Source organism: Calliopsis andreniformis, chromosome 2, assembly GCF_051401765.1.
Source record: "Calliopsis andreniformis isolate RMS-2024a chromosome 2, iyCalAndr_principal, whole genome shotgun sequence".
In the NCBI taxonomy this organism is placed as follows: domain Eukaryota; kingdom Metazoa; phylum Arthropoda; class Insecta; order Hymenoptera; family Andrenidae; genus Calliopsis; species Calliopsis andreniformis.
Window position 1 is genome coordinate 4,837,348 of NC_135063.1, and position 12,616 is coordinate 4,849,963.

The 12,616-nt window shown below is 33.4% G+C and overlaps 1 protein-coding gene across 3 annotated transcripts; it reads right to left on the reverse strand.

Annotated features, from left to right (window-relative positions):
- Nucleotides 1-290: 290 nt before the first annotated feature.
- Slif (cationic amino acid transporter slimfast) lies at nucleotides 291-12,597 on the reverse strand. Of its 3 annotated transcripts, none has more exons than XM_076392424.1 (10): nucleotides 11,804-11,931; nucleotides 3,945-4,214; nucleotides 3,055-3,183; nucleotides 2,558-2,818; nucleotides 2,191-2,474; nucleotides 1,777-2,117; nucleotides 1,256-1,419; nucleotides 1,014-1,180; nucleotides 825-933; nucleotides 291-734 (listed from the first exon to the last, which is right to left on the reverse strand). In XM_076392424.1, exons 2-10 carry the CDS (start codon nucleotides 4,180-4,182, stop codon nucleotides 613-615), a joined length of 1,815 nt encoding a protein of 604 aa, XP_076248539.1. In that variant the 5' UTR covers nucleotides 4,183-4,214; nucleotides 11,804-11,931; the 3' UTR covers nucleotides 291-612. The 3 variants fall into 3 exon arrangements, with proteins under 3 accessions (XP_076248539.1, XP_076248537.1, XP_076248538.1); XM_076392422.1 differs by lacking the exon at nucleotides 11,804-11,931 and adding an exon at nucleotides 12,468-12,597 and having other exon boundaries at nucleotides 292-734; XM_076392423.1 differs by lacking the exon at nucleotides 11,804-11,931 and adding an exon at nucleotides 12,127-12,258 and having other exon boundaries at nucleotides 292-734.
- Between the last annotated feature and the right edge of the window lie 19 nt (nucleotides 12,598-12,616).

The window sequence follows — 12,616 nt, forward strand, 5'->3', positions numbered from 1 at the left end:
ATGTATTATAATAGCTTTCTAGTACTTAATTATATGACCAATAAATAATTTTTTTAAAATAACAAATATAATTTTGTTTTTAAAATAATATTAATTAAGAATAGAAAAATTTATATTTTTCAAATTAATCTACTATTAGTTTATATAAAACAATATACTTTATTAGTACAAACAGCACTTAAACAATCAATAAACATAGTATAATTTTTTAAGACATATGTACATTGTGTAAACTTGTTATCAATATATAAATACAAAAAAGGAACAAATTTCATAATCTTAAATATAATACAATAGGTCAAATTTTTTACAATATTCGCGAGCATATCATTAGTATTTAAAGTGTAATATGTTTTGATGCACATTCAATGTGCGTAAATTTAATGCCCTGTTTGATAATGTGTAAAAATATTCTGTAGAGTCAAGAAGATAATATCTTTTCTTTATGTATTAACATCTCATTCCTATTAAAGAAGTAGCAAACAATAAGTTACCGTGAATTGTGTAGCATTCGTATTTAAATATCATAGTCATTTCTTGTAATACTTAAGATTTTGTTTGAGATGATTTCTATTACAATTAATACCAAATTTATCACATATTACAAGTTCATTAGAATCGGGTTACGATTCTGACTTGATCCGCATATTTCCATCTCATCATTTCTGTTTCCAATTTATCCCTTTTCCCTTGTTCACTGTGAGATATTCCGTAAAAGAAGTATATAGCGAAACCTAGACGGAATAAAGATGACGATAAGAGTAAACTGTAACTTATATGTAGGAGTATGTGTATGTTTGTATAGCATATATATCTGTATTTACCAATAAGCATCCAAATGGCAAATCTAATCCACGTAAAAGCATCTAATTGCAACATTAAATACAGGTTTATGAAAATACTACAACATGGAAGAAGTGGCACTAAAGGTACCTGTAAATATAAATGGTTGACCAACATATCACACATTATATTTTACTTTAAAAGTCAATTTGCATGATGTGTACTCATACCTTAAATGATAATTCAACATCTTGGGTAGGTTGTCTCGCAATAGCTGCTAAATTCAGTAATAATACTATCACAAGTACGACTAATATCACAGATTCTAATACGCTATTACCAAAGGCTTTTGCACCTACGTGTTGAATAAAAATCGCAATAGCTAATAGAATAATACCTGCAATAACAATGACAGACATATAAAATTCATGTTAATACAATCAAAATTTTTAATAATAAAAAACAAACTTACACAATATTATGATACCATATTTTGCAATTTTATCAGTAATCTCAGTTATATCTTTTTGGTTATGCAAATTAAATATATGTTTCAACACACTAACTGGCGTTAGTTCGAAACTATCCATTGCTGTTATAGATTGAGTATTAGATATACAGTCTTTTCCCTGGTATCTAATCATAAAAATGTAGTGAATATTATTAATTCTGCTTAATATTATATTAACACGTTCAGTTTTTACATTATGTGTCTGTGGGTATTTTGTAAGGCAAAACGACCTAGGACATATTTGTAAAAAATTCGAGTCATCGTCTCAATTGGTCTCGATTAATAATAAAATTTACGTTTGTAAAAAAAATAAAGGGTATTAAAAGAATATTTTCATTTAAAAATAACAGTTCAAAAAGACTTAAGTCCATAAGACAATATTGAAGTTAAAAATTTTAAACGCCAGTATCTCGAAAATAAAAATATATGACTGAGGTCATTTTGTCTGACAACCACAGAAATTTAATGTTGAATGCATTTACCTCAATACCAGCACGGATATGGCCACAATCGTATAAGCTAACAGTGTTCCAATGGACATCATATCTATTAATTGTTGGAGATTAAATATAAGTGTCATAGCACCCGTAAATAAACCAGAAATCGCTGTTCCTATAATAGGTGTCATCGTTTTACGATGTACCACTGCGAAACGTTTGAAAATGATTCCATCGCTGCCCATAGCGTAAAGTATCCGCGGTAAAGGAAACATTGCACCAAGTAAACTCGTGCATAAAGCGAATGCCGCACCAATATTAACGATCCATTTGATAGTGGTCCATCCGATTTGATCGAATACATAGGGAAATGGAGCATCCACGTCCTGAATGCAGAGAAATGATAAATGATGAACAGGAAGCTGCTTGAAAAAGCAATATTAAAGAAATGAAGTGTACCTGATCATAATAAGGCCACATCATAGTTAATACGGTGGAAATACTGAAATAGGCCATTAAAATTATCACTAAGGACACGACAATGGCAATTGGTATATTACGTTGAGGATTTTTAGCTTCTTCACCAGTGGTTGCCACAGCATCAAATCCAACAAACCCATAAAAACACTTTGCTGCACCGACCATCACGCCATTTATTCCAAAGGGCATGAATCCTCCAGCTCCTGCATGCTTCACTGTATCCGGTATATCTTTTATATTTATCCTCCAATTCGCAGGATTCGCTAGGGATACAAGGAAAATACAATTTCTATCAAAACATTAGACTGGATTGTGTGCTATCTTAAATGCCTTCAGTAGTTTTTACCTTTAATGGATCCTGCCACTATGATGATCAAAATGGTAATTAAATTCACGACTGTGAATATGTTATTCAACATTGAAGACTCTTTCACCCCTATACTCAGCAAGACCACGAGCAGCATCACAACAGCGAATGCAAAGAAGTCCGGATATTCGGACAGAAAAGAAACATGAATGGGCATGACAGAGTATAACCATTTGCTTATTGCATTTCCTATTAATGCGTCCAGGTAATTACTGAGTCCTCGGGCGACACTCGCAGTACCTAATTGGAAATCAAAGAAAAGAATAAAACATTTTCAACGAATACTTAGAAAAAAATTGTTCTCAAGGTCATTTATTTTCTTCAAGGTCGTAGATATTTTGTATGGGACCATATATTGTTACTATTATATTTTTGTACTATACATATCCGTTGACTTTGGAATGATTCTGAAGTAGAAAATGTGATGACCATTTGAAAATCAATTTCTGATAAGAAAAAAGTTTTTCTGTGCGTACCTATTATGTATTCCAATATTAAATTCCATCCTATGATAAAGGCAACGAATTCCCCCACTGTTACATAACTATAAACGTATGCCGATCCTGCCTTTGGAACTCTGGAAGCAAATTCCGCATAGCACATTCCTGAAATCCAAACGAACATCCTCAATGCACGCATCAAGTGTCCTTCAAAGGTAATTGAGGGATTACCCGTTTAAACAATTATCACGGTTTAACTCTTTGACTGGCAGTGATTCAGCGAACCTATCATCGTAAGTCTGACAGATCAATTTACTCGTTTACTGTTGCAGAGAAAGTATTGTTATGCTGTAAACGGAACGTAGTTTGTGAATCTATTTTTCATTTACAAATTAAACAATTTTCGAATATAAAAATATGCAAACTTAAGAATTTTTTAAAATTTCAAATCATAACCGATATAATAGAAGGACACAGAAGGATCTATAGATCCGTCGATAAGTCAGGAAACTACAGACAAGGTAAAAAATGATTTTCATCTTACAGAAACTTGTGTCATGTACTTGAACTAAATCGATACTATAACAAGATTTGAAAATTGTTCAACATAACTGCTATTATTAAATTACTAAACATCATTTAATTGACAGGATATGAGAAAAAATGTTCTATTCCATTTCTTTCCCGCCAAATTTTAATTAAAATTTTTGCCGCTATTAGGATCTCACTGAAATCTAAATCGGTAAGGTAGGAATCTCGCAAGTCTCCTTTTTATGTTACAATGTTACTTATTTTCTGCCTTCTCTATTGTTAAATTTCTTTAAATTTGAAACCGCGCATGAGCAAGAATTGCTTGTCTGTTTGATTCTGAAAGGGTTAATGGGAACAAATCGTTATTATGTGAAGAAACGGCGATCACGCTTTACCAGCGAACGCGGAAGCGATGGCGGCGATGAGGAAGGAGATACAAACAGCTGGACCAGCTGTTTCTTTGGCGATGCTGCCAGCAAGGACATAGACACCGAGGCCAAGGGTTGAGCCCACTCCGAGCGCTGTAAGGTCGAATAGACCAAGAACTCGAGCCAGTTCTCCTTTACTTTCTTGGTTGTCGTCCACGCGTCTACGGGACAGCGCCCTCCACAGTTGGTTCGCCATCACGAGCATTCTTCTCAGTTGCCCAAATGCTTGACCCTCGCCTGAAAAATGAAGGTCGTGGTTCGACCATCTAATGCATCCTTGAACTTATTCCTCACCGCGTAAATAACTATGTTAAGGACCATTCGAATGTAAAATCACTGAAGGAAGCAAGGAAGTTCATACTAGGGAACGATTCTGTATGTATATCGAAGTCTGCGTTTCTCCTTTCTATTTCGTTGGCTACGATATTCCTCCGTAAGCAATTTTCAAGGACTCTCAAGGTAGAATTAGCGATGGGAGTTCGAATCTCAACTTCGAAGCGATTCGAAATTTTTCAAGACTGAAAATTCGAATCACTTCAGACATGATTCGAAGTTTTGAAAGACGACTCAAATTTTTCGAACTTTCTTTGATACTTTATGTTAATAGTACTGCTTAGTCAAAAATATATATTGGAAATGCTTTTGAGATATTGACCCAACCCTCAAGACCTATTAAATCCCTTAGAACTTTTAAAACTACCAAAATTTTCAAGTCTAAAGACCCATTCAAATTCAAGATTCAAGATTTATAAAGACTTATGAGTTCGGTTTCGACACTGTCTTTCAGGGCAGCTCATATTTGTATAAATATTTCTACTTGTTCGAATAGCAATGTCATAGAATCCATAGTAATATTGTTTAAGGAAATACACTTTGCTGCGAAACGCTTTGCAAGTGACGACAAAAAACAACGTGTGCTACTAATTGCAAGTAGCAGTCGGAGTAGGAGAGCATAGCCTTCAGAATGCCTAGAAAGTTATTCCTTAGTGTAATTAAATTCTCGTAAAAAGCATAAAGAATTGTACAAAGCCTCAAAAGAGCGGAGAATCTTTGAAATTTGATTATGCAAACAAATAAAATAAGATGTCTCCTACTCAGATACGAGTGGTAGATAACTCAAATCGATAAATCGGTATTAAGGTGGCTGAGATTGATCGTACGCGCGGCATCCATGTATTCCATATCTCTTAATCAAGTGCGAGATTTCTCGAACACATTCTCGAATCTGAATATCTACACGAGTCGTGTGAATAACTGTATAACGGACGTAGGTATGTATGTGATTAATTTGATTCAATAGCTTTCGCTGAATATCTGTAGATACATATTTTCCTGGAAGACAAATATTTTTTACTACTCTCGAATCTTCTATTTGCTTATTAAAAGTTATAAGTGAGGTTTATCATGATAAACGCTTAAACAAAGAAAAGTAAAAGAAGTTTGATTAAGGGATCATTTATCAAATACAAGTGGATGACAATGCAGTACGAAGTTATACACATCGATAAACACTGTATACGATGATAACAGTACTTTAACGTCAGGATTACATGTTCAATAAAAACAATTCTCCGATTATGCAGAAATAGCTTCTCAATACTTCGAGATATTCAGCTATATGTGTCAATCAATTCTTTATCCAAAATATGATACGCAAAACAATAATGTAATTTAGATGAAAAGAGACGCTTACGTTCCGGTTGTCAGGATATTCGATTAATTTTCATGATTATGTGTACTATCGTTAATCCGTGGTAATTTAAATTGATCTGAGACACATCTGTAGATATTAAATAAGTCGATAATAATTGGACTTCTGACACGTACTAAAGTGGAATGTAATAAATCGTCATCCTCAAGTAGGCATTCTTAGTTTTAATTTTGTCGATTCTACAAGCTGATTACTAGATTGCGGTTTTTTATGCATTTATACAAATTTTAAACGTGTAAAAAATTACAGAATGCATACAATATTCAAAAATATAAAAAGTATGAGGACTAAAGTCCTAATGATAGTATTTGATACACGAAACAACCTTTTATTTAGGTTCCATTTTTTAAACTAAAAATATGAAATTGTATAAAAATCCGCAGTCTACTGATTGCAGACTGAACAATCCTTTTTCTATCTAATGAGGTAAATGACCCAGTGGCTGACTATATCTCTCAGTATCTGGACACTAACGTTAATTTTATTTAATTTTAAGCTTAAATTCTAACACACCTAATAAAAAATACTATATTCAGTTACTGGAATGCAATTCAAGTGTCAAAACGTGCATTGTTAGGTTGTCTACTATGTGATATCCTAAATGTCTAAGTATTAGGGCATTTATGTACCTTAAATAAGGAGATAGTCGATATAATGTACATATGGAATTTTGAATCGGTTATTAGAACAAAGTGGTCATTCACCAAATTTAGAAGTGTCGGTTTTTCCTAAATCGTACATTATGTGTTCTCTAGCTACTGTTTCCTAGAAGTGCCGCAATAATCGCATGATTAACCAATTTGCGTCAATATGAGTAGTGAACGTACAGTGCTTCTTAATGTTTTATCGCAAGGCAGTATCGAAACCGTGAACGCGCGAAAGGATCGCCTTATGATTGATTTATACCACGCTGTCGGATTAATCGTTGCATAACCACGTGCCAACGAGTAATACGGTATTTTTTCGAGTCACCATACAACGAAATTGCATTCAACGAGACTGTTTTCTGTGAATGGAACGAATCATGCCAATCACAACGCTAATATTAGACGAAACGACAGCATTAAACGGGTAAAGACGTTGAGATGCAGATTGGTCCATTATCATAACACGGAACGTGCCATCCTGTCGACTCATCGTTTCAATTTTCTGAACATGGGAATCTCTTCCGCAAAACTTTCTATGAGAAGTGAAACCTTGTAAGACAAGTTCATCTTGGAAATTTTTCTGCTGACTACTTTTAATGTCTTGCCTTTCCTTGATCTTGAAATTCTTGTGCAAATATTTATTGAAAGTTCTTTGCATTAAAAAAAAAGTATAAATCAATTCAATTTCAATTAAAAAAAAAAGTAATGACTAAATAGTTAGAATAAACATATCTGTCATACTAAGAGGCGGGGAAACGAAGTACATTTCAAAGAATTTTTCTATGCTAAGCTGTTTTTTATATTCTTTGTAAAGATTAAGATTTTAAAATATTGCTTCATTAATAATATGGCCTCAATTCGCGCCTAATGTACCTTATGATAAATGCGACCATGTTTGAAGATATCATTAATCATGATTAATTATAATGACAAGTAGGATATTAATTTTAAAAATAATTTGTAAAATTAAAGTATGGTCAAATGATTCAATAATAAGTTGAGAAGAATTCACGCTGTCGAGTAGAGTAGAAATTTTTCTTGTCTGTTCGCAAGAGAACTTCCACGGCTCCCCCATCGCTCGTATTTTCGCCTTGATCCCTTTCAGCGGCAATCGTGATCAGTAATTTGAAAGAGGAACGTTATGTACTCGCGGTTCTATACGAACAACGCATAGAAAGGTTTCCTCTCGTCACGCGTGATTCCTCGACACTGTGATTCCCCCATGAAGGGGGAACGTGCCATAGATGGGAACGCAGGACGAATCAGTAAATAACAAGTATCTACATAATTTTATCTATGTAATTACATGGAACACGTATTATCGGTACGATAATCGTGTAATCTGATTCTGCATCAAGATGCAAAAATAAACAGAATCTCTGAAGAGGATTTGATTTATTGTTGTCATGAATATTGGACAGGAAATAACATCGAAATTGTCATTTCCTACTTAACTAAAAATCAAATTCTAATCGTTTACGATTCTACAAAAACAAGGGAAAGCTATTATCAAGTATTAATTCCTATTGAATATTTATCTAAATGTTCATTATCTTGCTCGATGCGTGTGATCGGTTATTTCGAACGGCAGCAAATAATTTCTGAGATACTTTAATCAGTAATCACTATCTCTTGATTCAATAACATTTACATGGGATGTTCTTCGATATACGTGTACAATATTCAAAAGAAACATCCTGCTGATAATTATATCTCGAATCGTACTAATTGTTACGAGGTCTCATAATGTCTTTCCATTTTTAAGACACTCTAAAAGTTATTTGACAGTTTTTGAGACGTTACAGAAAAATCTGCTGTGGTTGTATGTGACATGACCCTAATTAATTAGTCGAGTACACTCTACGCACTGCCTATCGAATTTCGTGAGAACAGCAACCCATATTTTAGGAATTTCAGCGTGACATTGACGCAAGGGGAGCCAAACAGAATCGCAGTGCCGCAGACATTAGCTGGTCCTCGACGTGACAAGGTCACAGGCCAATTAAGGCGAGGCATACCGTAGTATAGTCTGTCCCCATTGTGCCCCCGTTTCCCTGTCGATACTCAACGTTATATTTTTATTTACAATTCCTATGAAGGATAATTACCAATTTCATCTATCATATTTGACGATATTTTCTACATTTGATAAACTTTGACTCGTTACTTTTCCTCTATGTATCACGGTTGCTTCGTTCAAAGGATGCAGTGTGAAACTGTTACCTTTCGACGTTCTGAAGAAAATTAACAAGAACCAAAAAAAAAATAATTCGTATTACAAGGTCATTCGAATAAGCTGAAAAGGGAAATGAGCCTAACTTTTAATATGAAGAGATGTTCAATAGAAGATTTTGTACAAGGAATTGGAATTTAAAACTTAAATTTAATAAAAAGACTGAAAATTTGTAAAATTTATAAAGCTAAAAATGAAAAATATTCAGTATTTAAGAAATTGAAAATAGAATAATATTAAATACCTGAAGACTTGAAATCGTTCGCATGCAGAAAATAAAAAAGATTGATGAAAACATCACGTGTAGCTCTAGCGCAAGGTGAAAACTGCAATTACAAATCACTTTTGCAACTTTACACGTCGATGTTTATCGTGAAAACAATAACAGCACTTGTTGGATGTATACTCCATCTAAAGCATTCGCTTGAAAGGATACTATTTAGACAACTGCGGCGATTAACCGCTTGCAATGATAACCCGCGTCACGCTACGTATTCCTGTAGAAATTTTGTTGCATCCATGCTGAATAATTAACATAATACTCTGTTCAACAATAAATATTAATAAATGATTCTTTCAACAATTCTATATTAAAAATAGAGACTGAAATGTTACCACATCCAGTAATTACACATAATTACACGTAAGGTACAATACATGAAGCACAATAATAAGGTGTGAAACCGAGCAAAAAATCAAACGTATAAACTATAAACTTGAAATTTCAAAGTATCTATGTAGAAACACTGGCAATTCACGGTTCGCAGCATAGGTATCATTATTAACGGTCCAACGGACACCACAGAACAATTTTCCTGGTTTGAGAGAAAAATAAGAGGTCTTAACCCAAAAGCATCGTCAAGTCATGAGAAAATGTCGTAAGACTTCCTCTTTCAGACAGTTTTTTCTCCTTTAATATATCAAATGTTATGTACGTACTTACAAGGCAACCAGTTTATTGCCACGCGACCTAAAAGCAGTAAAGAAAGAGAAAGGAATTCTTTTGGTACCTGTACAGCACAATCGTAATGAAAAAGAAAATCTTGACACATGTGATTTGCGCCGCACGTGTCTTACAAAACGTGGAGATAATAAGTATAGTTTTAATAATTTATGTATGATTTATTTGACACTTAGGAAATAGAATTTGTATTTTTAATAGAAAAATACGAAATAGAAACACTTTTTTTTTTTACAAAATGCGCATAAAATGCTAATATCTCGAACATGTGCACCTGTGACTCATGGTCTTTTTGCTTGGTAACCACAGATACAATCGTTAAAGAATTCCTTAATAATTTTTTCCTGTAAAAGGAATATCTACCCATATTATCCATTGATAGGCTTCTTGTATATATTGCAATATAATAAAGACGATAAATTGCAGCAATTGTCATTGAATCGGTAACGTTCTAATAAAAAAAAGCAAATTTGATTGTCGTTTACTATTCGATTATAATAAGTAAAATGTATACATAAATTAAGATGGACAAGAGAACACTATGCTTTACCCCCTTCGTTGCTTGGATGCTCTTATAAAAATTAGATAGGAAGTCAAAGTAACTTTTTGCAAAAGATTTCATTTGAATTAAATGTAAGTCAATACTAACACAATATTAATCAATTCTAAGCTTGAAATCGTTCGTATCCAGAAAATAAAAAAAGTAGGTGAGAATATCATGCGTAGCTTTAACGCAATATGAAAATTACAATTACAGATCACTTCTGCATTTTACACGTCGATGTTTATCGTGAAAACAACAACAGCACTTGTTGGATACATACTTCACCTAAAGCATACGCTTGAAAGGATACTATTTAGACAACTGCAGCGATTAACATGCTTGCAATGATAACCCGCGTCACGCTACGTATTCCTGTAGAAATTTTATTGCATCCATGCTGAATAATTAACATAATACTCTGTTCAAGAATAAATATTAATAAATGATCCTTTCAACAATCCTATATTAAATATAAAGACTGAAATGTTACCACATTCAGTAATTACACATAATTACGTGCAAGAAACAATACATGAAGCACAATAATAAGAAGGTGTGAAACTGAGGAAAAAATTAAATGTATAAACTATAAACTTGAAATTTCAAAGTATCTATATAGAAACGCTGGTAATTCAGGGTTCGCAGCATTAGGTGTCATTATTAATACCTCAGAACAATTTTCCTGGTTTGAGAGAAAAATGAGATGTCTTAACTTAAAAGCATCGTCAAGTCATGAGAAATGTCGTAAGGCTTTCTTTTTCAGATAGTTTTTTCTGCTTCGACATATCATATGTTATGTACGTACTTACACGGCAACCAGTCTACTGCCACGCGACCTAAAAGCAGTAAAGAAAGAGAAAGGAATTCTTTTGGTATCCGTACAGCACTAATCGTAATGAAAAGGAAAATCTTGACACATGTGATTTGCACCGCACGTGTCTTACAAAACGTGGAGACGATAGGAAGTCGAAGTAACTTTTTGCAAAAGATCTGAATTGAGTTAAATGTAAAGCAATACTAAATGAACATATATCAATTCTAAGTAAATTTCATTCATACGAAACAGATACCAACAAATGCTGTTTCTCTGTTCATTTACAATGTTAATGTTTTACATGTCGTCAAAACAATATTAATCAAATATTTAGCAGCTCGCCATTCTTGTCAATATTGAAATTTACACGTTTGCGAGTGATCGACGTGCAATTCATGTTCTCAATAAAAGATTTCTTCATTACATACCTGTAATTATTTCACGATAAAAATATCAACTACTGATAACGGTAACTGTAAAGGTATGCGTATTCTTTATCGCTAACAAAAAAAATCATTTGTCTTCGTTCGGCATCGTTACAAATATCCTTATGAAAAAAAGCTGAGAAAAAACGAACATCGTCAATTTGTTTTTCGCGAACAACGGGTATAATAATTAACTTCCTAGAGGAAAAAATTATTTCCAGAACAAACTCATACTTTTGCTTTCCCTGACGATCGTCTGATGAATTTTGTATTGTTAATGAACGTACAAAATATTACCTAATAATGAACACAATCTGAATGTATTAGTAGGACTTAAAGAAAACAAAAAATTTCCAGCACATAAAGATATACAGATGAATACTTTTTGAGGTATTCGGTTCTAAACTTGAAAGCGATTAACATTTTCAAAGTAAAGGTTAATATATGAAAAGATTATAAATGTCCGTAATTACATGTACGTTAGTGCTTACATTTTTAGTAATATGTAACATGAGTCACATTAAGCATCCATACAGGTCTCAATATTTCCACCACTTGTTGCGAATGTCTGTTATCCTTCTTCGTTCTCTTCATTAGAATAAAATAACTCCTTACGCTCATTCTAATGCAAATTTATTCATCTTACTCATGTATATATAATACTTAGATACATTTTCCGTACGAACGCAGAAACGGTAACAAGAGATCGGCAATTTTGTTCGTAGCGTGTTTTAAAGAAACGAACTATTAAAAAACCTAATACCTCTAAAGCTATTACTTTATTAATCTCTATTTACCTTCACTTTTATCTTACCTTTACTTTTTCTTAAAGTTTATTGTACCACGTAAATTTAAACTTTTAATCCTCGCAATCCCCGTGCGTCCGAAACCACTCGAATGGCACATGTGGATACTACTGTCACCTTCCACTTAGCACGAATAGAAGTGAAAGATATGGATAGAAACGATATGGCTTTACGAATCGACTAAAACTGTATGTTTGCATAAACCGCCAAACCAGTCCTTCTCTAAATGTACACATCTAATTGTAAGTAAAGCTTTGACCGAGGCTGAACGAGAAGACAAAGTGTTGTCGGTTCAATTTTGTTCAATTTTCATGGTGATACATGCGTAATGTATATAAAGCGATCTTACCTGATTTTGAAGGTGCGTATTAGAAGGGAAATCAACGGACGCGTGGAGAATGTTTCGCATACGAAGACACTGAATCGTCTAGGCAGGATGGACATACGTAATTGAATCGGAAGTAGGTCGAACACCGTGGGGAACCGGTCGCAACCGAG

Coding starts and splice junctions, on each gene's coding strand:
- Slif (XM_076392424.1), bottom strand. CDS start 4,182: ATGCTCGTGATGGCGAACCAACTGTGGAGGGCGCTGTCCCGTAGACGC. Junction 2,118..2,190: donor TGTGGCCTTATTATGATCAG/GTACACTTCATT, acceptor CTCTGCATTCAG/GACGTGGATGCTCCATTTCC. Junction 934..1,013: donor ATGTTGAATTATCATTTAAG/GTATGAGTACAC, acceptor TTATATTTACAG/GTACCTTTAGTGCCACTTCT.